This window comes from Erithacus rubecula (genome assembly GCF_903797595.1).
Source record: "Erithacus rubecula genome assembly, contig: scaffold_1114_arrow_ctg1, whole genome shotgun sequence".
NCBI classification, from domain to species: Eukaryota; Metazoa; Chordata; class Aves; order Passeriformes; family Muscicapidae; genus Erithacus; species Erithacus rubecula.
Window position 1 is genome coordinate 1 of NW_027636296.1, and position 24,632 is coordinate 24,632.

At 63.5% G+C, this 24,632-nt stretch overlaps 2 protein-coding genes across 2 annotated transcripts; one reads left to right on the top strand and one right to left on the bottom strand.

Moving 5' to 3' along the window:
• Positions 1–231: 231 nt before the first annotated feature.
• On the bottom strand, positions 232–3,540 carry LOC306815257 (zinc finger and BTB domain-containing protein 3-like). The gene is given in 3 exon segments (XM_079331850.1): positions 232–732; positions 734–1,448; positions 3,187–3,540. Coding segments are annotated over 3 exon segments (1,182 nt in total). The 5' UTR covers positions 3,264–3,540; the 3' UTR covers positions 232–342.
• A 176-nt stretch (positions 3,541–3,716) lies between these two features.
• Positions 3,717–24,035, top strand: GANAB (glucosidase II alpha subunit; the record flags this gene model as incomplete). The annotated part of the gene is made up of 22 exons (XM_079331849.1): positions 3,717–3,785; positions 4,974–5,063; positions 5,155–5,263; positions 5,887–6,014; positions 8,586–8,765; positions 9,279–9,332; positions 9,754–9,838; positions 9,933–10,017; positions 10,094–10,190; positions 12,537–12,717; positions 13,477–13,630; positions 14,207–14,442; positions 14,861–14,987; positions 15,245–15,324; positions 15,806–15,949; positions 19,603–19,699; positions 19,803–19,904; positions 21,770–22,013; positions 23,036–23,100; positions 23,213–23,289; positions 23,374–23,448; positions 23,891–24,035. Coding segments are annotated over exons 1-22 (2,575 nt in total), but the record flags the coding sequence as incomplete, so codon positions are not given.
• Between the last annotated feature and the right edge of the window lie 597 nt (positions 24,036–24,632).

Genomic DNA, 24,632 nt, shown 5'->3' on the forward strand with positions numbered 1-24,632 from the left:
AACCCCTCCGGTTCCCCCCGGGCGGGGTCGCGGTCCCGGAATTCCCGGGGGTCTCGGTCACAGCAGGTGTCACAATCCGATGGCTCAGGGCAGTTACAGGTGTCGCAGGCCCGGTGTCCCCGGTCCGGGTCGCTGTCGCAGTCCCGGTGGCCCCGATCGGAGCTAGTGTCCCAGTCCCGGTGTCCCCGGTCACGGCCGATGTCCCAGTCTCCGTCCCAGTCTCAGTGGCCCCGATCAGAGCGGGTGTCCCAGTTCCAATCCCGCTGTCCCAGTCCCGCTGGCCCCGTCCACCCCCCGCCGCCGCCGCGCTCGGTCCATCCCGGTTGCCGGGCGGCTGCGGGGTCAGGGCGGGTTGTCGCCGTCGCGGGCGGGGTCGCGGGGGCCGCGGGCGGGCGCGCCGTGGCTGTGCGCCTTGCGGACGTGCCGGTACAGGTCCCCGGACTGCGTGTAGGAGCGCAGGCAGTGGCGGCACTCGTAGGGCCGCTCGCGGGTGTGCACGGTGGCGTGGCGCCGCAGCGTGTACGAGCACGAGAACGTCTTGCCGCAGGTCGGGCACGTCGGGGCCTCCTCGGCGAACAGCCCGAACCCCCCGCGGGGCTCCAGCGGCGCCAGGAACAGCGGCTCCCGCAGCCCGCCCAGCGCCGGGGCCAGCGCCGCCCCCTCCCCGAATCCCGCCGCTCGGGGCTGGGGGGGCGGCGGCGGCGGCGGCGGCGGAGGGGCGGCGGGCGCTGGGGGGCGGCGAGCGCCGTCGGGCTCCTCGTCCGAAATCACGATGGCCTCGGCTTTGATAACCCCGAGCGGGGCGGGGGGCGCGGCCCAGGGACCCCCGCCCGCGGGCAGAGGCGGAGCGGCTCCGGGCACCGGCGCGGCCTCGCTGGAGCTGCTGGGGCTGGGCGGGGGTCGCTCGCCCCCCACCCCGGGCTGGGTGGTGTCGGCCGCGTCCACCAGCGGCGGCTCCGGCGGCGTCCCGGGCTCGCCCAGCGGGGGCTGCGGGGGGCTGCGCCGGGGGCTGCGGCGGCGGCGGGCTGGGGGCGTCCTCCTCCCGCTTGGTGCTGTCGGCCTCGGCCGGGCCCCGCGCCTGCAGCTTCTTCTTGCACAGCTTGACCACGTCGTTCATGTGCAGGTAACTGGCGGCGGCCAGCACGTCCTCCAGCGGCGCCGCCAGCGCCAGCCGCCCCTCGTACATGAACTCCAGCAGCAGCGCGAAGGCCGGCGCGGTCACGATGTCGCTGTTCAGGGCCACCACGGCCCCCCGAGCCCCGCCCGCGCCCCCCGGCTCGGCGTAGCACAGGTGGAAGAAGGAGCTGCAGGCGGCCAGCACGGCGCGGTGCGCGGGGAAGGGCGCGGTGCCCACCAGCACCGTGCAGTCGCACAGGATCCCCCGGGAGCGCTGCTCCCGCAGCCCCCGCAGCAGCTGCCGGCTGTGCTCGGGGAACTCCATCGGGCTGCTGCGGGAATGGGGAGAAAACGGGGAATAATGGGGGGTTAGTGCTCGGGGAACTCCATGGGGCTGCTGCGGGAATGGGGAGAAAACGGGGAATAATGGGGGGTTAGTGCTCGGGGAACTCCATGGGGCTGCTGCGGGGAAATGGGAGAAAAGAGGGAATAATGGGGGGTTAGTGATGGGGAAACTCCATGGGGCTGCTGCGGGGAAACCGGGAGAAAACAGGGAAAAACGGGGCAAAAATGGGGGTTAGTGATGGGGGAACTCCATGGGGCTGCTGCGGGGAAACGGGGAAAAATAGGGAAAATTGGGCGGTTAGTGCCCGGGAAATTCCATGGGGCTGCAGGGAAAGTGGGGTAAAACAGGGAAAAACAGGGAATAATGAGGGGTTAGTGATGGGGGAACTCCATGGGGCTGCAGGGAAATGGGGAGAAAAGAGGGAAAAACGGGGAATAATGGGGGGTTAGTGCCCGGAAAATTCCATGGGGCTGCGGGGAAAATGGGGAAAAAACAAGGAAAAAACCAGGCGAAAATGGGGGATTAGTGCTCAGGGAACTCCATGGGGCTGCGGGGAAAACAGGGTTAAAACCAGGGAAAAAGAGGGATTAGTAATCGGGGAACTCCATCAGGCTGCCAGAAAAAGGGGAGGAAATAGGGGAAAAACAGGGGAAAATCGGGGGTTAGTGGTTGGGGAACTCCATGGGGCTGGAAGCAGGGAAAACGGGGGGAAATCGGGGAAAATACGGGAATTGGAGAGGGGTCAGTGCTCCGTCGGGCACCGACGGGCCGGAGGGGGAAAATGGGGAGAAAAAGGGGAAAATTGGGGGGTTTGTCCACCGAGCTGGAAGGGGGGAGAGGAGAAAAGGGGATTAGGGCAAGGACGGGGCTCAGGGAGCTCCAGCGGGCTGGGGGTGACCGAACTGGGCAGAGAAAATGGGAGAATAACGGGGGTGGGGGTGACTGAACTGGGCAGGGGAAATGGGAGAATAACGGGGGCTGGGGGTGACCGAACTGGGCAGGGGGAATGGGAGAATAACGGGGGCTGGGGGTGACCGAACTGGGCAGGGGGAAATGGGAGAATAACGGGGCTGGGGGTGACCGAACTGGGCAGGGGGAATGGGAGAATAACGGGGGCTGGGGGTGACCGAACTGGGCAGGGGGAATGGGAGAATAACGGGGGTGGGGGTGACTGAACTGGGCAGAGAAAATGGGAGAATAACGGGGCTGGGGGTGACTGAAATGGGCAGAGAAAATGGGAGAATAACGGGGGTGGGGGTGACCGAACTGGGCAGGGGGAAATCGGGGGGTGGGGGTGACCGAACTGGGCAGGGGAAATGGGAGAATAACGGGGAATTCCGGGGGAGATTGATGGGGGGTGAAAAAGGGGCTGCGGGCGAGGAAAAGGGGCAGCGGTGACCCGGAGGGAGCACAGGGAGGGGAGCTGGGCAATGCCAGCCCATCCCAGTTCATCTCAGTCCGTCCCAGTCCGTCCCAGTCCGTCCCAGTCCGTCCCAGTCCGTCCCAGTCCATCCCAACGCGGCCCGGCCGGGCCCATCGCAGCCAACCCCGCTTTGGCCGTGTCACCAATCGGGTCCCAGCCAGTGCCGAAAGGGCCCATCCCAGTCAATCCCAGTGAGCCCCAGTCAGTCCCAGCGCGGCCCCCGAGTCTCGCTCGCCCCCAGTTGGTCCCAGTTTGTCCCAGTTTGTCCCAGTTCCCCCCCAGCGCCCCCGGCCCCGCTCACCACAAAGCCGCGGCCTGCTGACGCCCCGCCCCCCCGCGCTGATTGGCGGCCAGCCGTGAGAGCTGCTTAGCTCTCATTGATTTATTTATCTGTCACTCAACGTCAGCGGGCAGAGCGTGGTCAGACTCGGCTGTTGATTGGCTGCAGTAGCTGCCACTCAAGAACACGCGCTGCTGATTGGCTCCGAGGAAAGGGCGGTGGTTGCCATGAGCACAGAGGCGGGGCGTTACCACGGAAGCGCTCGGGGGCGGGGCACCGGCCGAGAGCCGCTCGCTGATTGGGTGAACCGACTGTCACTCAGTTTTCCCGCGCACTCATTGGGTTTTCGTTCCACCCTCACGCGGCGTTCCCGCCTCTTCCCGAGCAGCACTCTGATTACATGGCGGTGCCATCGCTCAAGCCTCGCTCACCAATCAAAACACGCGGAGGGCGGGACCTCCATCTTCCCGGCAACCAGGTGAGGCGGGAACCCAGCACGGGGGCGTGTCCGGGGCGGGGCGGAGGGCGGGGCTGTCCGCAGCCAATGGGAGGAGGCGGCGTCGGGCCGGGGGCGGGGTCAAAGGTCAGGCCGGATCCAAGATGGCGGCAGCGCCGGGGCGGTGAGCGCGCGCCAGGGGCCCGACCCCCCCCGACCCCCCCATGGGACCCGCCCGGGGTCACCCCCGAGCCCCTCACGGGACCCCGAGCCCAAAACCCCCCCGGGACCCCCACCAGGGGCCCCCGGCCGGGCCTGGAGCGCCCGGGACCCCCTAAACCCCCGGGCCGAGGCTGCGGCCCAGCCCCCCTCACACCCCCCACCCTCCCCCCAACCCCCTGCGGGACCCTCCCCAAAACCCCCGAGCCCCCCCCGGATCTGCTCTGCGCCCCCCCGTGTCCCCCCGCGCTGCCTCCGCGTGGGCTTGGGGGGTCCCTGCGCCCCCCCGCGTGTTCTGACCCCCCCCTGCCCGCATGTGGGTTTGGGGGGGGGTCTCAGTTTTTGGGGTCTCTGACGCCCCCTGCCCCCAGGTGGGTTTGGGGGGGGGTCTCAGTTTTTGGGGTCTCTGACGCCCCCTGCCCGCAGGTGGGTTTTGGGGGGGGGGTCTCTCAGTTTTTGGGGTCTCTAACCCCCCCCCACCCGCAGGTGGGTTTTTTGGGGGGGGGTCTCTCAGTTTCTGGGGTCTCTAACCCCCCCCCCGTGCCCCAGGTGGTTTTTGGGGGGGGGGGGTCTCTCAGTTTCTGGGGTCTCTGACCCCCCCCCACCCGCAGGTGGGTTTTGGGGGGGGGTCTCTCAGTTTCTGGGGTCTCTGACCCCCCCCCACCCGCAGGTGGGTTTTTGGGGGGGGTCTCTCAGTTTCTGGGGTCTCTGACCCCCCCCGTGCCCCAGGTGGGTTTTTTTGGGGGGGGTCTCTCAGTTTTTGGGGTCTCTGACCCCCCCCGTGCCCCAGGTGGGTTTTTTTGGGGGGGGTCTCTCAGTTTTTGGGGTCTCTAACCCCCTCCCCCTGCCCCCAGGTGGGTTTTTTTGGGGGGGGTCTCTCAGTTTCTGGGGTCTCTAACCCCCCCCCCCGTGCCCCAGGTGGGTTTTGGGGGGGGTCTCTCAGTTTTTGGGGTCTCTGACTCCCCGTGCCCCCAGGTGGGTTTTGGGGGGGGTCTCTCAGTTTCTGGGGTCTCTAACCCCCCCCCACCCGCAGGTGGGTTTTTTGGGGGGGGGTCTCTCAGTTTCTGGGGTCTCTGACCCCCCCCCGTGCCCCAGGTGGGTTTTGGGGGGGGTCTCTCAGTTTCTGGGGTCTCTAACCCCCCCCCCCCCGCAGGTGGCCGCTGTGGGTGACCCTGTGTCTCGGGGCCGCGCTCGCCGTGGATCGCAGCAATTTCAAGACGTGCGAGCAGAGCGGCTTCTGCAGGTCTGGGGGGGAGGGGGCGCCCCGGGGGCGGGGGGCTCGGCCCGGGGGGGTCACTCAGCGCCCCCTCCCCCTCCCCCGTGCCCCCCTGCAGGCGGCAGCGGCGGATCCAGCCCGGGAACTGCCCGTACCGGGCGCTGCTGGAGTCGCTGGAGCTCGGCCCCGACGTGGCCAAAATCCAACTGGTCAATGAGGTCACACAGGTGAGGGGTCACAGGGGTCACAGGGGTCACAGGGGTCAGGGGGGGTCACAGGGGGGTCACAGGGGGTCACAAAATCCAACTGGTCAATGAGGTCACACAGGTGAGGGGTCAGGGGGTCACAGGGGTCACAGGGGGTCATGGGGCGGTCACAGGGGGTCACAGGGGTCACGGGGGGTCACAAAATCCAACTGGTCAATGAGGTCACACAGGTGAGGGGTCACGGGGTCACAGGGGGGTCACAGGGGGTCACAGGGGGTCACGGGATTCAGCTGGTCAGTGATGTCACCCAGGTGAGGGGACAGGAGAGGTCACTGTGTCCCCGTGCCCAGGTGAGTGTCCCTGTACCCAGGTGTCCCTGTCCCCATGTCCAGGTGTCCCAGGTGTCCCAGGTGTCCCTGTCCCCATGCCCAGGTGTCCCAGGTGTCCCCATGTCCAGGTGTCCCTGTCCCCGCAGGTGCCGCTGCTGCTGGAGGTTTGGGGGTTCCAGGTGTCCCTGTCCCCATGCCCAGGTGTCCCAGGTGTCCCTGTCCCCATGCCCAGGTGTCCCAGGTGTCCCCATGCCCAGGTGTCCCTGTCCCCATGCCCAGGTGTCCCAGGTGTCCCAGGTGTCCCTGTCCCCGCAGGTGCCGCTGCTGCTGGAGGTTTGGGGTCTCGCTGGGAACGTGACGCGCCTGCGCATCCAGGAGGTGGCGCCGCTGCGGCCGCGATTCCAGGTGCCCGACGTGCTGCTGGGGGAGCTGCCCACGGAGAGGTGAGGGGACAGGGGACACAGGGGACACTGGGATAGGGGACACTGCCACCCCTGAGTGCTGCTGGGGGAGCTGCCCACGGAGAGGTGAGGGGACACAGGGGACACAGGGACACTGCCACCCCTGAGTGCTGCTGGGGGAGCTGCCCACGGAGAGGTGAGGGGACAGGGGACACAGGGGACACAGGGACAGGGAACACAGGGACACAGGGACACTGCCACTCCTGAGTGCTGCTGGGGGAGCTGCCCACGGAGAGGTGAGGGGACACAGGGGACACTGCCACCCCTGAGTGCTGCTGGGGGAGCTGCCCATGGAGAGGTGAGGGGACAGGGACACAGGGGACACAGGGACACTGCCACCCCTGAGTGCTGCTGGGGGAGCTGCCCACGGAGAGGTGAGGGGACAGGGACACAGGGGACACAGGGACACTGCCACCCCTGAGTGCTGCTGGGGGAGCTGCCCACGGAGAGGTGAGGGGACAGGGGACACAGGGGACACAGGGACACTGCCACCCCTGAGTGCTGCTGGGGGAGCTGCCCACGGAGAGGTGAGGGGACACAGGGTACACAGGGACAGGGAACACTGCCACTCCTGAAAGGTGAGGGGACAGGGGACACAGGGACAGTGTCACCCCTGAGAGGTGAGGGGACAGGGACACAGGGACAGGGGACGCAGACACTGCCATGTCTCATTGTTGCTGGGGGAGCTGCCCCAGAGAGGTCAGGGGACAGGGGACAGGGACAGGGACGCTGCCACCCCTGAGAGGTGAGGGACATGGGGACAGGGGACAGTGCCACCCCAACTTGCAGGTGCCAGGCTGTGCCCTGGAGCTGCTCTGGGGGTCACTGTCCCACCAGTGCTGCCAGTCTGGCTGCTCTGGGGTGCACTGGGAGACTCTAGGATGCTCCGGGATGTTCTGGGGCTCTCTGGGATGCTCTGGGATACTCCAGGATATTCTGGGATGTTGTGTGGTGCTCACCCTCCATTCCCACACCCCCTGTCCCCAGGCTGGAGGTGACAGCCCGTGAGGAGGGCACGCTGGAGCTGTCCCTGGGGGTCACTGTCCCACCAGTGCCACCAGTCTGGAATGCTCTGGGATGCTCTGGGTGCACTGGGATGCTCTGGGATGCTCTGTGGTGCTCTGGGATGCTCTGGAATGCTCTGTGGTGCTCTGGGATGCTCTGGGGCTCTCTGGGACTCTCTGGGATGCTCTGTGGTGCTCTGGGATGCCCTGGGATGCTCTGGGATGCCCTGGGATGCTCTGGGATGCTCTGGGATGCTCTGGGACTCTCTGGGATGCTCTGTGGTGCTCTGGGATGCACTGGGATGCTCTGGAATGCTCTGGGACTCTCTGGGATGCTCTGGGGCTCTCTGGGATGCTCTGGGATGCACTGGGATGCTCTGGAATGCTCTGGGACTCTCTGGGATGCTCTGGGGCTCTCTGGGATGCTCTGGGATGCTCTGTGGTGCTCTGGGATGCTCTGGGGCTCTCTGGGATGCTCTGGGATGCACTGGGATGCTCTGGAATGCTCTGGGACTCTCTGGGATGCTCTGGGGCTCTCTGGGATGCTCTGGAATGCTCTGTGGTGCTCACCCCCCCCCTGTCCCCAGGCTGGAGGTGACAGCCCGTGAGGAGGGCACGCTGGAGCTGTCCCTGGGGGTCACTGTCCCACCAGTGCCACCAGCCTGGGATGCTCTGGGACTCTCTGGGACTCTCTGGGATGCTCTGTGGTGCTCTGGGGCTCTCTGGGATGCACTGGGTGCACTGGGATGCTCTGGGATGTTCTGGAATGCTCTGGGACTCTCTGGGATGCTCTGGGGCTCTCTGGGATGCTCTGGAATGCTCTGGGGCTCTCTGGGATGCTCTGGGATGCTCTGGGATGCTCTGTGGTGCTCTGGGATGCTCTGGGATGCTCTGGAATGCTCTGTGGTGCTCTGGGATGCTCTGGAATGCTCTGGGACTCTCTGGGATGCTCTGGAATGCTCTGTGGTGCTCTGGGATGCTCTGGAATGCTCTGGGACTCTCTGGGATGCTCTGGGATGCTCTGTGGTGCTCACCCCACCCCTGTCCCCAGGCTGGAGGTGACAGCCCGTGAGGAGGGCATGCTGGAGCTGTCGCTGGGGGTCACTGTCCCACCAGTGCCACCAGCCTGGGACTCTCTGGAATGTTCTGGGGCTCTCTGGAATGCTCTGTGGTGCTCTGGGATGCTCTGGGGCTCTCTGGAATGCTCTGGGATGCTCTGGGTGCTCTGGGACTCTCTGGGATGCTCTGGTTGCACTGGGACTCTCTGGGTTGCTCTGGGGCTCTCTGGGATGCTCTGTGGTGCTATGGGATGCTCTGGGATGCACTGGGACTCTCTGGGACTCTCTGGGATGCTCTGTGGTGCTCACCCCCCCCCTGTCCCCAGGCTGGAGGTGACAGCCCGTGAGGAGGGCATGCTGGAGCTGTCCCTGGGGGTCACTGTCCCACCAGTGCCACCAGCCTGGGATGCTCTGGGACTCTCTGGGACACTCTGGGATGCTCTGTGGTGCTCTGGGATGCTCTGTGGTGCTCACCCCACCCCTGTCCCCAGGCTGGAGGTGACAGCCCGTGAGGAGGGCACGCTGGAGCTGTCGCTGGGCCCGGGGGGGCCGCGGCTGCTGGTGACGGAGCGGCCGTTCCGGCTGGACCTGCTGCGGGGCCGGGAGCTGCTCTGCAGCGTCAACGCCCGAGGGCTGCTCGTCTTCGAGCACCAGCGGCGCCGCCGGGACTCGTGAGTGACCACAAAAACACCCCCGGAAAAACAGCCCAAAAATCCCACACCAAAATTGCAGAAAACCCCCTAGAAAACAAGCAAAAAACCCCCGAAACGCCCTTAAAAACCTGCAGAAACAGCCCCGAAAACACTCTTGGAAAAACTCCAAAAATACTTCTGAAAAATACACCTGAAAAACCTTCCAAAAACACCTCACGTAAAAATCCTATGAAATATTTCCTGAAACACCCCAAAAAGCAAATAAAACACTCAAAACACTGCAAAAAACAACAAAAGACATAAAAAATCCCCCCAAATCCTAGAAAAAATTCTCCAAAAACCCACAAAAACCGAAAAGAAAACCCCAAATCCCCCCCAGCCCTTTGTGTGCAGCGCTCGGGGGGGGGTGGGGGTGTCCCCCAGAGCACAGAGGGGGGTCGGGGGTCGCCCCCCAAGCCCAGGGGGGTCCCCACGGGTCGGGGGGGCTGCTCTGACTCTCTGTGTTTCTGTTTTGGTGCCCCCCACCCCCAGTCTGGCGGATAAAGTTAGTTCTGTGTGGGATAAGATCAAGAGCCTTTTCCGTAGGTAAATCCGTGGAATCGCCGCCGTCTCTGCGCCCCCCAAATCCCCCCCGGACCCCCCCTCAAAAAGGGACACCCCCCCCCCAATGATGGTGGGAGGGGATAGGAGCAGATCAGGGGTTCAAATCCCATCAAAAAGGGGGAGCAGGAGCAGCTTGGGGGGGTCCCTGTGGCCCCCAAAATTGGGGAGGGCTGTCAGAGCAGCCGGGGGGGTCTGTGCTCCTCCCCCCTCCCCAAATTGAAGGGTCAGGTGCAGCCAGGGGGGTTCTGTGCCCCCTAAAAATGAGGAGATCCCCCTCCCCACACCCAGGAGCAGCTGAGGGGGGTCCAGGTCCCCCCCAAATTCAGGGTCCTGGGGGTGCCCTGTGTCCCTGTCGCCCCCCTGCCCCCCTTTTGGGGCACCCCAGGACCCCAAATTCCCACAGGGACCCCCCCAAGGACCCCCCAGGCGAGGAGGGGGCGGCGCAGGAGGGGCCTGAGGACGGCACTGGCAGCACCCAGAGCGAGAAGGTGATGGGGACAAGGGGGGGACACCCCAAATGAAGCCCCTCCCCCTTTTTTTGGGGAGGGGTCCCCCCGTTCTGACAGGATTTTCCCCCCCCAGCCCACGGAGCCTCCAGCAGAGCCCGAGGAGGAGCCGGGGGCGTGGGAGGAAACCTTCAAAACTCACACGGACAGCAAACCCTACGGTGGGGACACTGGGGACACTGGGGACACTGGGGGGGGGACACGGGGGGACCCCTGTGACCTCCCCCCTCCCCTCAGGACCCACCTCGGTGGGGTTGGATTTCTCCCTGCCCGGGTTCGAGCACGTGTACGGCATCCCTGAGCACGCAGACAGCCTGAGGCTGCGGCCCACCGAGTGAGCGGGGACATTGGGGACATTGGGGACAGGGACAGGGACAGGGGGGACAGGGGGGATATGGGGGACATTGGGGGACAGGGGGGACATTGGGGACCGGGGACAGGGACAGGGGGGACATTGGAGGACAGGGGGGACATGGGGGACACTGGGGACATTGGGGACATTGGGGACAGGGGGGACATTGGGGACCGGGGACAGGGGGACAGGGACAGGGGGGACATTGGGGGACAGGGGGGACATGGGGACAGGGACAGAGGAGATATGGGGATATGGGACAGGGACAGGGGACAGAGGGGACATTGGGGACCGGGGACAGGGGACAGGGGGACAGGGACAGGGGGGACATTGAGGGACAGGGGGGGACATGGGGGGATATGGGGACAGGGGACAGGGACAGGGGACAGGGACAGGGGACATGGGGACAGGGATAGGGACAGGGGGGATATGGGGGATATGAGGACCCGGGGACAGGGGGGACATTATGGGACATGGGGGGATATGGGGGATATGGGGGACAGGGGATTATGGGGACGGGGTGACAGGGGGACAGGGCGGACAGGGGGGATATGGGGGGATATGGGGATGGGGGGACACAGGGACGGGGGGGACACTGCAGGGATACTGGGGCATGGGGACATTGGGGACACTGGGGGGACACTGGGGACATTGGGGACATTGTGGGGACGGGATACAGGGGGATATGGGGGACATTGGGGACACTGTGGGGACACTGGGGACATTGGGGACATTGGGGGACACGAGACACAGGGGACATGGGGGACACTGCAGGGACACTGCAGGGACACAGGGGACATGGGACAGTGGGGACATGGGGGAACACTGGCGGACATGGGACACGGGGACATTGGGACAATGGGAACATTGGGGACAATGGGGACACTGCAGGGACACGCCAGGGGCACTGGGGGACATTGGGGACACTGCAGGATAACTGGGGACACAGGACACTGCAGGGACGTTGCAGGGACATAGGGGTGACACGGGGACATGGGGGTACAGGAGCAAGATGGGGTGATGGTGGCACTGAGGGGGTGGTGCCAGCGTGGGAGGACAGCAGTGCTGGGGGATGGTGGTGACAGTGACAGTGCCAGTGCCAGCAGCAGGGTGACAGTGATAGTGACAGTGCCAGCAGCAGGGTGACAGTGACAGTACCTGCAGCAGGGTGACAGTGACAGTGCCAGTGCCAGCAGCAGGGTGACAGTGATAGTGACAGTGCCAGCAGCAGGGTGACAGTGACAGTACCTGCAGCAGGGTGACAGTGACAGTGCCAGTGCCAGCAGCAGGGTGACAGTGACAGTGACAGTGCCAGCAGCAGGGTGACAGTGACAGTACCTGCAGCAGGGTGACAGTGACAGTGCCAGCAGCAGGGTGACAGTGACAGTGCCAGCAGCAGGGTGACAGTGACAGTGCCTGCAGCAGGGTGACAGTGACAGTGCCAGTGCCAGCAGCAGGGTGACAGTGACAGTGACAGTGCCAGCAGCAGGGTGACAGTGACAGTACCTGCAGCAGGGTGACAGTGACAGTGCCAGTGCCAGCAGCAGGGTGACAGTGACAGTGATGCTGTGTGGGGGTGACAGTGATGGTGGCTTCACAGGGTAACAGTGACACCCTGGAGCTGTCACTGTTGTCCTCAAGGGGAGTGACCCTCACCTGTACAACCCTGGGGTGTGTCCCTGACCCCTTGGGTGTGTCCCTGACCCCCTGGGGTGTGTCCCTGACCCCCTGGGGTGTGTCCCTGACCCCCTGGGGTGTGTCCCTGATCCCTTGGGGTGTGTCCCTGACCCCCTGGCAATGTCCCTGACCCCCTGGGGTGTGTCCCTGACCCCCTGGGGTGTGTCCCTGATCCCCTGGCAGTGTCCTTTGTCCCTTGGGGTGTGTCCCTGACTCCCTGGCAATGTCCCTGATCCCCTGGGGTGTGTCCCTGACCCCCTGGCAGTGTCCCTGATCCCTTGGGGTGTGTCCCTGCCCCCTGGCAGTGTCCCTGAGCTGTCCCTGTCCCCAGGGGGGGTGACCCTGGCAGTGTCCCTGCCCCCTGGCAGTGTCCCTGACCCCCTGGGGTGTGTCCCTGACCCCCTGGGGTGTGTCCTTGACCCCCTGGCAGTGTCCCTGAGCTGTCCCTGTCCCCAGGGGGGGTGACCCTGGCAGTGTCCCTGAGCTGTCCCTGTCCCCAGGGGGTGTGACCCTGGCAGTGTCCCTGATCTGTCCCTGTCCCCAGGGGGGGTGACCCTGGCAGTGTCCCTGAGCTGTCCCTGTCCCCAGGGGGGGTGACCCTGGCAGTGTCCCTGCCCCCTGGCAGTGTCCCTGAGCTGTCCCTGTCCCCAGGGGGGGTGACCCGTACCGCCTGTACAACCTGGACGTGTTCCAGTACGAGCTGTTCAACCCCATGGCCCTGTACGGCTCGGTGCCGCTGCTGCTGGCGCACCGGCCCCGCCTCAGCCTCGGCCTCTTCTGGCTCAACGCCGCCGAGACCTGGGTGGACATCGGCTCCAACACGGCCGGGAAGGTCTGAGGGGGGCTTGGCAGGGGGTTTGGGGGGGATTTGGGGGGTCCTGAAAGGGGTTTGGGGGGTCCTGGGTGGACATCGGCTCCAACACGGCCGGGAAGGTCCGAGGGGGGCTTGGCAGGGGGTTTGGGGGGGATTTGGGGGAGGTTTGGGGGGTCCTGAAAGGGGTTTGGGGGGTCCTGGGTGGACATCGGCTCCAACACGGCCGGGAAGGTCCGAGGGGGGCTTGGCAGGGGGCTTGGGGGGGATTTGGGGGGGTCCTGGGTGGACATCGGCTCCAACACGGCCGGGAAGGTCCGAGGGGGGCTTGGCAGGGGGTTTGGGGGGGATTTGGGGGGGTCCTGGGTGGACATCGGCTCCAACACAGCCAGGAAGGTCTGAGGGGGTCCTGAAGGGGGTTTGGGGGGTCCTGAAAGGGGTTTGGGGGGGGATTTGGGGAAGGTTTGGGGGGTCCTGGGTGGACATCAGCTCCAACACGGCCGGGAAGGTCCGAGGGGGGTTTGGGAGGGGGTTTGGGGGGGTCCTGAAAGGGGTTTGGGGGGTCCTGGGTGGACATCGGCTCCAACACGGCCAGGAAGGTCTGAGGGGGGGTTTGGGGGGTCCTGAAGGGGATTTGGGGGGTCTGAGGGGCCAAGACTTGGGTGGACATCGGCTCCAAAATCACTGGGAAGGTCCAGGAGGAGGATTTGGGGTGGTCTGGGGGAGATTTGAGGGTCTCTGTGGGAATCTGGGGTTGCTGACCCCCTGTGCCACCCCCAGACCCTTTTTGGGAAGCTGCTGGATTACATGCAGGGGGGGGGTGAGACCCCCCAGACCGAGGTGCGCTGGATGTCCGAGAGCGGCGTCATCGACGTGTTCCTGCTGCTGGGGCCGCGGCCGGCCGACGTCAGCGCCCAGTACGGGAGGCTGACCGGTATGGAAACTGGGAGCACTGGGAGCACTGGGATGGGAAACTGACCGGTATGGAAACTGGGAGCACTGGGAGGGGAGACTGACCGGTATGGAAACTGGGAGCACTGGGAGCACTGGGAGGGGAAACTGACCGGTATGGAAACTGGGAGCACTGGGAGCACTGGGAGGGGAGACTGACCGGTATGGAAACTGGGAGCACTGGGAGGGGAGACTGGGAACACTGGGAGCACTGGGAGCACTGGGAGGGGACACTGGGGGCACTGGGAGGGGACACTGGGATGAGGACACCGTTTTTGGGGTTCTCTGGGGGGTTCCATTCCCGTTCCCCCCCTGACCCTTCCCCATCCCATTTTTGGTGTTTTTTTGGGGGGCTCCATTCCCGTGTTCCCCCCTGACCCTTCCCCACCCCCTTTTTGGGTTTTTTTGGGGGGCTCCATTCCCATTCCCCCCCTTACCCTTCCCCACCCCATTTTTGGTGTTTTTTGGGGTGTTCCATTCCCGTGTTCCCCCCTTACCCTTCCCCACCCCATTTTTGGGTTTTTTTGGGGGGCTCCATCCCCGTTTCCCCCCGTTCCAGGCACGCAGGCGCTGCCCCCCCTGTTCTCCCTGGGGTACCACCAGAGCCGCTGGAATTACCAGGACGAGGGGGACGTGGAGGCCGTGGAGAGGGGATTTGAGGAGCACGAGCTGCCCCTGGACGTGCTGTGGCTGGACATCGAGCACGCCGACGGCAAGCGCTACTTTACCTGGGACCCCGCCAAATTCCCCAACCCACGGAGGATGCTGGAGCACCTGGCGGCCCGGAAACGCAGGGTGGGGATGGGGGTGGGATTGGGGTGGGATTGGGGTCCTGGAAAATCCCAAATCCACAGGGAAATGCAGGGTGGGGATGGGGGTGGGATTGGGGTGGAATTGGGGATGGGATTGGGGTCCTGGAAAATCCCAAATCCACAGGGAAATGTGAGGTGGGGATGGGGGTGGGATTGGGGATGGGGTGGGGTCCTGAAAAAATCCCAAATCCACAGGGAAATGCAGGGTGGGGGATGGGGATTGGGGTCATCCCTGCCCAAACAGCGACAGCAGGGACCCCCCAAAGCCACTTTGGGGTCACTGTGGGTGGGTTTGTGTCCAGGATCGGGGTGGGGGTGGGAATTTGGGGATGTTTCCTTGGACAGTGACCCCCCTGGTCCCTGCCCCCCCCCGGTCACTGCCCCCTGACCCTCCCCCACAGATGGTCAGCATCGTGGACCCCCACATCAAGGTGGACTCGGGGTACCGGGTGCACTCTGAGCTCAAGGCTCGGGGTCTCTTCGTCAAAACCAAGGATGGCAACGACTACGAGGGCTGGTGCTGGCCTGGTCAGTGGGGCTGGGGGCGTTTGGGGGGTTTTAGGGGATTTTGGGGGGGCTCCTGAGGGGATTTTTGGGGGTTTCTGGTGTTGGAAGAGTTTCACGTCAAGAGCAAGGATGGCACGGCAACAAAGGTTGGTGCTGGTTCAGTTAGGGGGCTGGGGGGATTTGGGGGTGGTTTGGGGGTGGTTTGGGGTGGTTTGGGGAGATTTTGGGGTGGCTTTGGGGTCTCCAGGGGACTCACAAGCCCCCCCGTGCCCCCCCAGGCTCCTCGGCGTACCCCGACTTCACGAACCCCGAGATGCGCGAGTGGTGGGCGAACATGTTCGCCTTCGACCAGTACGAGGTGGGGACCCCCAAAATCCCACTCAGACCCCCCAATAATCCCAGTCTGACCCCCCAAATTCCCAGTCAGACCCCCCAAATTCCCAGTCAGACCCCTCGAGAACCCCAGGATCCCCTCAAAGCATCCTCAGACCCCCCCAAAACACTTGGATCCCCCCAAATTTCTCTCCCCACCCTTTTCCTCTTCTCACTCTCCTTTGGGGTTTTTCCTTCTGCCCTCCCATCCTTTTGGGGAACCCTTGGGAGGTTTTAGGACCCCCTCCCCTATTTTTGGGGTTTCCCCACTGATTTTTGGGGCCCTCCTGAGCCTCAACCCCTCCCTATTTTTAGGGCCCCCCCACAAATCCCTCCCCACCCCTTTTCCCTCTGTGCCATTTTGGAGACCCCGCCTTGTCTTTTGGGTATTCTGGGGATCCCCTGGGGGGTTTTATCACCTCCCCTCCCCCATATTTTGGGGTGCCCCGGCTGATGTGCCCCCCCAGGGCTCGACGGAGGCGCTGTTCACGTGGAACGACATGAACGAGCCGTCGGTGTTCAGCGGCCCCGAGGTGACGATGCACAAGGACGCGCGGCACTTCGGGGGCTGGGAGCACCGCGAGCTGCACAACCTCTACGGGCTCTACGTGGTGAGAGACCCCCCAAAAACTGACAGGGGACCCCCAGGGACAGCCTGGGATCACACGGGGACAGCCTGGGATCACAGGGACAGCCTGGGATCACACAGGGACAGCCTGGGATCACACAGGGACACCCTGGGATCACACAGGGACACCCTGGGATCACACAGGGACAGCCTGGGATCACACAGGGACAGCCTGGGATCACAGGGGGACAGCCTGGGATCACAGGGACAGCCTGGGATCACACAGGGACAGCCTGGGATCACACAGGGACAGCCTGGGATCACAGGGGGACACCCAGGGATCACACAGGGACAGCCTGGGATCACAGGGGGACAGCCTGGGATCACAGGGACAGCCTGGGATCACACAGGGACAGCCTGGGATCACAGGGACACCCTGAAATCACACACAGGGACAGCCTGGGATCACAGGGACAGCCTGGGATCACACAGGGACAGCCTGGGATCACACAGGGACACCCTGGGATCACACACAGGGACAGCCTGGGATCACAGGGGGACAGCCTGGGATCACACAGGGACAGCCTGGGATCACAGGGACAGCCTGGGATCGGACAGGGACAGCCTGAGATCACACAGGGACAGCCTGGGATCACAGGGACAGCCTGAGATCACACAGGGACAGCCTGAGATCACACAGGGACAGCCTGGGATCACAGGGACACCGTGGGATCACACAGGGACAGCCTGAGATCACACAGGGACAGCCTGGGATCACACAGGGACAGCCTGGGATCACACAGGGACAGCCTGGGATCACAGAGACAGCCTGGGATCACACAGGGACAGCCTGGGATCACAGGGACAGCCTGGGATCACACAGGGACAGCCTGGGATCACACGGGGACAGCCTGGGATCACACGGGGACAGCCTGGGATCACACAGGGACAGCCTGGGATCACAGGGACAGCCTGGGATCACAGGGGGACATTGTGGGATCACACAGGGACAGCCTGGGATCACACAGGGACAGCCTGGGATCACACAGGGACAGCCTGGGATCACAGGGACAGCCTGGGATCACAGGGACAGCCTGGGATCACAGAGGGACAGCCTGGGATCACAGAGGGACAGCCTGGGATCACAGGGGGACAGCCTGGGATCACAGGGACAGCCTGGGATCACAGAGGGACAGCCTGGGATCACAGGGGGACAGCCTGGGATCACAGGGGGACACCCTGAATCACACAGGGACAGCCTGGGATCACACAGGGACATCCTGGAATCACACAGGGACAGCCTGGGATCACAGGGGGACAGCCTGGGATCACACAGGGACAGCCTGGGATCACACAGGGACAGCCTGGGATCACACAGGGACATCCTGGAATCACACAGGGACAGCCTGGGATCACAGGGGGACAGCCTGGGATCACACAGGGACAGCCTGGGATCACAGGGGGACAGCCTGGGATCACACGGGGACAGCCTGAGATCACACACAGGGACAGCCTGGGATCACAGGGGGACAGCCTGGGATCACACACAGGGACAGCCTGGGATCACACAGGGACAGCCTGGATCACAGGGACAGCCTGGGATCACAGGGGGACAGCCTGGGATCACAGGGGGACACCCAGGGATCACACAGGGACAGCCTGGGATCACACAGGGACAGCCTGGGATCACAGGGACAGCCTGGGATCACAGGGGGACAGCCTGGGATCACAGGGGGACACCCAGGGATCACACAGGGACAGCCTGGGATCACAGAGGGACACCCTGAGATCACAGGGACAGCCTGGGATCACACAGGGACAGCCTGGGATCACACAGGGACACCCTGGGATCACACAGGAACACTCTGAGATCACACAGGGACAGCCTGGGATCACACGGGGACAGCCTGGGATCACACAGGGACAGCCTGGGATCACAGGGGGACAGCCTGGGATCACAGGGGGACAGCCTGGGATCACACAGGGACACCCTGGGATCACAGGGGGACAGCCTGGGATCACACAGGGACAGCCTGGGATCACAGGGGGACAGCCTGGGATCACACAGGGACAGCCTGGGATCACAGGGGGACAGCCTGGGATCACAGGGACAGCCTGGGATCACACAGGGACAGCCTGGGATCACACACAGGGACACCCTGGGATCACACAGGGACAGCCTGAGATCACACAGGGACACCCTGAGATCACAGAGGGAACCCCAAAAAAATCCTGATCTCCCAGAGTCCTTCGAACCCTCCAGCGATCCCGTGAAATCTTGGGCAGTGTGAGGGCCGGGAGCACCCCCAAAATCTCCTGGGACACACCCCCAGATCACCTGGGGCACCCCAAAATCCTCCCAGGGACACACCCAAAATCCCACAGGGAACCCCAAAAAATCCCGACATCCCAGAGCTCCTCAAACCCCTCAGAGACCCCTTTAAACCTTGGGCAGTTTGGGGGGCTGAGAACACGCCCCAAATCCCCTGGGAGACCCCAAAATCCCCACAGGGACACCCCCACAACCTGCCAGGGACACCCTAAAAAAATTCTGACCCCCCCAAACCCCTTTAGCCCCCCCCAAACCCTTTGTGGTGGGTTTGGGCTGGGTTTGCAGTGGGGTTTTTGCTGGAGTATTTGCTGGAGTTTGGGGTGTATTTGGGGTGTATTTGGGCTGGGTTTGGGCTGTCTCTGGGCTGTCTTTGGGGTGTCTCTGGGCTGTCTTTGGGGTGTCTCTGGGCTGTCTTTGGGGTGTCTTTGGGCTGCCTTTGGGCTGTCTCTGGGCTGTGTTTGGGCTGTCTCTGGGCTGTGTTTGGGCTGTCTCTGGGCTGTCTCTGGGCTGTCTTTGGGGTGTGTTTGGGCTGTCTCTGGGCTGTCTCTGGGCTGTCTCTGGGCTGTCTTTGGGGTGTCTTTGGGCTGCCTTTGGGCTGCCTCTGGGCTGTGTTTGGGCTGTGTTTGGGCTGTCTTTGGGGTGTGTTTGGGCTGTCTTTGGGGTGTGTTTGGGCTGTCTTTGGGGTGTGTTTGGGCTGTCTTTGGGCTGTCTCTGGGCTGTCTTTGGGCTGTCTCTGGGCTGTCTTTGGGCTGTCTCTGGGCTGTCTTTGGGCTGTCTCTGGGCTGTCTTTGGGCTGTCTCTGGGCTGTCTTTGGGGTGTCTCTGGGCTGTCTTTGGGCTGTCTCTGGGCTGTCTTTGGGCTGCCTCTGGGCTGTCTTTGGGCTGTCTCTGGGCTGTCTTTGGGCTGTCTTTGGGGTGTCTTTGGGCTGTCTTTGGGCTGCCTCTGGGCTGTCTTTGGGGTGTGTTTGGGCTGTCTCTGGGCTGTGTTTGGGCTGTGTTTGGGCTGTCTCTGGGCTGTCTTTGGGCTGTCTCTGGGCTGTCTTTGGGCTGTCTCTGGGCTGTCTTTGGGCTGTCTTTGGGGTGTCTTTGGGCTGTCTCTGGGCTGTCTTTGGGCTGTGTTTGGGCTGTCTTTGGGGTGTCTCTGGGCTGCCTCTGGGCTGCCTTTGGGGTGTCTCTGGGCTGTCTCTGGGCTGTGTTTGGGCTGTCTTTGGGGTGTCTTTGGGGTGTCTTTGGGCTGTCTTTGGGGTGTCTTTGGGCTGTCTCTGGGCTGTCTTTGGGCTGTCTTTGGGGTGTCTCTGGGCTGTCTTTGGGCTGCCTCTGGGCTGCCTCTGGGCTGTCTGTGCTGCTGACCCCTGCCCCTCCCAGCACAAGGCCACGGCCGAGGGGCAGATCCGGCGCTCCGGCGGGCGCCTCCGGCCCTTCGTGCTCAGCCGCGCCTTCTTCGCCGGCTCCCAGCGCTACGGTGAGGATCTGGGGGAGACCCCCGGGATTTGGGGCAAACCCTGGGATCCAGGGAGGGGCCGGGACGGAGGGGAGCCCCCCCTGAGCCCCCCCAAACCCCCCAGGCGCCGTTTGGACCGGGGACAACACGGCGGAGTGGGACCATCTGCGGATCTCCATCCCCATGTGCCTGAGCTTCGGGCTGGCCGGGCTGGCCTTCTGCGGGGGTGAGCAAACTGGGCAGACTGGGATGGGGGCAGGGGGTGGGATACGGGGTCAGGAGCTGGGATGTGGGATAGCAAATGGGGTCAGGGATCTGGGGGTGGGTCAGGGATGGGGTCAGAGCTGGGATCCAGAATGGCAATGGGACCAGGATTGGGATCTGGGCTGGGTTCGGGACCAGAACCAGGGGCAGGAATGGGATTGAGACTGGGACCAGGATTGGGATCAGGACCAAGACTGGGATCAGGACTGGGACCAGGATTGGGATCAGGACCAAGATTGGGATCAGGACTGGGACCAGGATTGGGATCAGGACCAAGACTGGGACCAGGATTCGGATCAGGACCAAGATTGGGATCAGGACCAAGATTGGGATCAGGATTGGGATCAGGACCAAGACTGGGATCAGGATTGGGATCAGGACCAAGATTGGGATCAGGACCAAGATTGGGATCAGGATTGGGATCAGGACCAAGACTGGGATCAGGATTGGGATCAGGATTGGGGTCTGGGCTGGGATCGGGATCAGGAATGGGTTCAGGACCAGGATCTGGGCTCAGGGCTGGGACCAGGACCAGTATTGGGATCAGGACTGGGATGAGGATCAGGACCAGCACCAGGGTTGGGATCAGGACTGGGATCTGGGACCAGGATCCAGGCTGGGATCAGGATCAGGACTGGGGTGAGGACCAAGGTTCAAGTTCAGGCTCAGGATCAAAATCAGGACTGGGATCAGGATCATGATCTAGGCTGGGATCAGGCTCAGGCTCAGGCTCAGGCTTAGGATCAGGACCAGACTCCAGGCTGGGACCAGGACGAGGTTCAGCCTCGGATCAGGATCAGGATCAGGACTGGGATCAGACTCAGCCTCAGGCTCAGGCTCTGGCTCGGGATCAGACTCAGCCTCAGGCTCAGGCTCTGGCTCAGGATCAGGCTCAGGCTCAGGCTCTGGCTCAGGATCAGGCTCAGGCTCAGGCTCTGGCTCAGGATCAGGCTCAGGCTCAGGCTCAGGCTGGGGATCAGGCTCAGGACTGGGATCAGACTCAGCCTCAGGCTCAGGCTCTGGCTCGGGATCAGACTCAGCCTCAGGCTCAGGCTCTGGCTCAGGATCAGGCTCAGGCTCAGGCTCTGGCTCAGGATCAGGCTCAGGCTCAGGCTCAGGCTGGGGATCAGGCTCAGGACTGGGATCAGACTCAGGCTCAGGCTCAGGCTCAGGCTCAGGCTCAGGCTCAGGCTGGAATCAGGCTCAGACTCAGGCTGGGATCAGACTCAGGCTGGGATCAGGCTGGGATCAGGCTCAGGCTCAGGCTGGGCTCAGACTCACACTCAGGCTCAGGCTCAGGCTGGGATCAGACTCAGACTCAGGCTCAGGCTGGGATCAGGCTGGGATCAGACTCACACTCAGGCTCAGGCTCAGGCTCAGGCTGGGATCAGACTCAGACTCAGACTCAGGCTCAGGCTCAGGCTGGGATCAGACTCAGACTCAGACTCAGGCTCAGGCTCAGGCTCAGGCTGGGGATCAGGCTCAGGCTGGGATCAGACTCAGACTCAGACTCAGACTCAGGCTCAGGCTGGGATCAGACTCACACTCACACTCAGGCTCAGACTCAGACTCAGGCTCAGGCTCAGGCTCAGGCTGGGATCAGACTCAGGCTCAGGCTCAGGCTCAGGCTCAGGCTCAGGCTCAGGCTCAGGCTCAGGCTCAGGCTCAGGCTCAGGCTCAGGCTGGGGATCAGGCTCAGGACTGGGATCAGACTCAGGCTCAGGCTCAGGCTCAGACTCAGGCTCAGGCTCAGGCTCAGGCTCAGGCTCAGGCTCAGGCTCAGGCTCAGCCCCAGCCCAGTCTCACCCCTGCCCCGTCCCTCGGCAGCGGACGTGGGCGGGTTTTTCCAGAACCCGGGAGCGGAGCTGCAGGTGCGCTGGTACCAGGCCGGGGCGTTCCAGCCCTTCTTCCGCGCGCACGCGCACCTGGACACGGCGCGGCGCGAGCCCTGGCTGCTGCCGGCCGAGCACCTGCGGCACGTGCGGCACGCGCTGCGCCGGCGCTACGCGCTGCTGCCGCTCTGGTACACGGCCTTCTACCGCTGCCACCGCCACGGAGTCCCTGTCATGAGGTGGGGGAGACAAAACACCCCAAAAACACCCCAAATCCACCCCAAAAACACACCTGGGATAACCCAAACCCACCCCGATCCCGCTCTGGTACACGGCCTTCTACCGCTGCCACCGCCGCGGAGTCCCTGTCATGAGGTGGGGCACCCCAAAAACACCCCTAAAACACCCCAAAAACACACCTGGGATAACCCCTCATAGCCCCAGTCCCGCTCTGGTACACGGCCTTCTACCGCTGCCACCGCCGCGGAGTCCCTGTCATGAGGTGGGGCACCCCAAAAAACCCAAAAACACACCTGGGGAACCCTAAATCCATTCAGGATAACCCCAAACCTCAACCTCTGACCCCAAAGCCCCAAAATGTCCCCAAATCCTGTGACCCCAAACCCCCTTAATCCAAACCCCCTGACCCCGAATCTCTGACCAGAAATCCCCTGACCCCAAATCCCCAAAACTCCCCCAAAACTCCCCCAAACCCCCAAAATTCTCCCAAACCCCCAAAACTCCCCTGACCCCGAATCCCCAAAACTCCCCCAAACCCCTGACCCCAAACCCCTGACCCTAAACCCCCAAAACTCTCCTGACCCCAAACCCCCAAAACTCCCCAAAACTCCCCCAAACCCCCAAAACTCTCCCAAACCCCCAAAACTCCCCTGACCCCGAATCCCCAAAACCCCCCCAAACCCCTGACCCCAAACCCCTGACCCCAAATCCTCTGACCCCTGACCCTAAACTCCCAAAACTCCCCCAAACCCTGACCCCAAACCCCCAAAACTCCCCCAAACCCCTTGACCCCAAACTCCCCTAACCCCAAATCCCCAAAACTCCCCTGACCCCAAACCCCCAAAACTCCCCCAACCCCTGACCCCAAACCCCCTCGACCCCAAACTCCTCAAAACTCCCCAAACCCCCTGACCCCAAATCTCTGACCCTAAATCCCCTGACCCCAAATCCCCAAAACTCCCCCAACCCCTGACCACAAACCCCCAAAACTCCCCTGACCCCAAACCCTCTGTCCCCCCAGGCCCCTGTGGATGGAATTCCCAGACGACCCCCAAACCTTTGCCATGGATGACCAGTACCTGATCGGTGAGGGCGAGTCCCTGACCCTTTTTAGGGTCCTGTCTCCCTTTTTGGGGTGTCTGTGACCCCTTTTGGGGTCGCTTTTGGGGGTTTCCCCATGCTGACCCCTGTCCCCCAGACCGGGTGCTGCTGGTGCACCCCGTGACGGAGCAGGGCGCCCGTGGGGTCAACGTCTACCTGCCCGGGGAGGGAGAGGTGAGTCAGGGGGTTTGGGGGTTTTTTTAGGGTTTTTTTGGGGTGCAGGACCCACCCTGAACCCCAAATTTTCACCTCCCCCAGGTGTGGTATGAGGATGAGACCCACGAGCAGTACAAGGCGCCCCAGACCCTCTATGTGCCCGTCACCCTCGGCTCTGTGCGTTTTTGGGGGGTTTGGGGAGGGGGGGCTGGGACCCCAAAAACCCTCAGGAGATCCTAAAACTTCCCCTAAACACCCCAAAATCCTTCCCTGTTCCTGCATGGTTAGGGTGGTGCTCAGTGCCCTCAGTGGGTTATTTGGGGGGGGGGTCAAGGAGATTGGGACCCCAAAAACCTCCCTGGAGACCCCAGAACTTCAATGGAGACCCCAAAATCCTCCTGGAGACCCCAAAAACCTCCTGGATCCTCCTCACATCCCTGTGTTCCATATGGGGGTGAAGTGTTAAAAATCACCTCAATCTCCTGGTGTGACTTGGGGGATTTTGGGGATTTTTTGGGTGGGTTTTGGGGGGATTTTGGGGATTTTTTGGGTGGGTTTTGGGGGGATTTCGGGATTCTTCATGGGGTTTTTGGGGTGCTGACCCCCCCGTGCCCCCCAGATCCCGGTGTTCCAGCGGGGGGGGACGGTGATCCCGCGGCAGGACCGGCCCCGGCGCTCCACCGAGGCCATGAGGGGCGACCCCTTCACCCTCTACGTGGCCCTGAGCCCCCAGGTGAGTCTGGGGACCCCAAAAATGCCCCCAGGTGAGTCTGGAGACCCCAAAAATGCCCCCAGGTGTGTGTGGGGACCCCAAAACTGCCCCTCAAGTGAGTGCAGGGACCTCAAAAACCCACCAGGAACCCCAAATATCCCCCCCAAACCCTCCTCAGGTGAGTGCAGGGACCCCAAAAATGCCCCCAGGTGAGTGTGGGGACCCCAAAAATGTCCCCAGGTGAGTCTGGGGACCCCAAAACTGCCTCTCAAGTGAGTGCAGGGACCCCAAAAACCCACCAGGAACCCCAAATATCCCCCCCAAACCCTCCTCAGGTGAGTGCAGGGACCCCAAAAAATGCCCCCAGGTGAGTGTGGGGACCCCAAAAATGTCCCCAGGTGAGTCTGGGGACCCCAAAACTGCCTCTCAAGTGAGTGCAGGGACCTCAGAAACCCACCAGGAACCCCAAATATCCCCCAAAACCCTCCTCAGGTGAGTGCAGGGACCCAAAAAATGCCCCTAGGTGAGTGCAGGGACCCCAAAAATGTCCCCAGGTGAGTGGGGGGACCCCAAAACTGCCCCTCAAGTGAGTGCAGGGACCTCAAAAACCCGCCAGGAACCCCAAACATCCCCCCCAAACCCTCCCCAG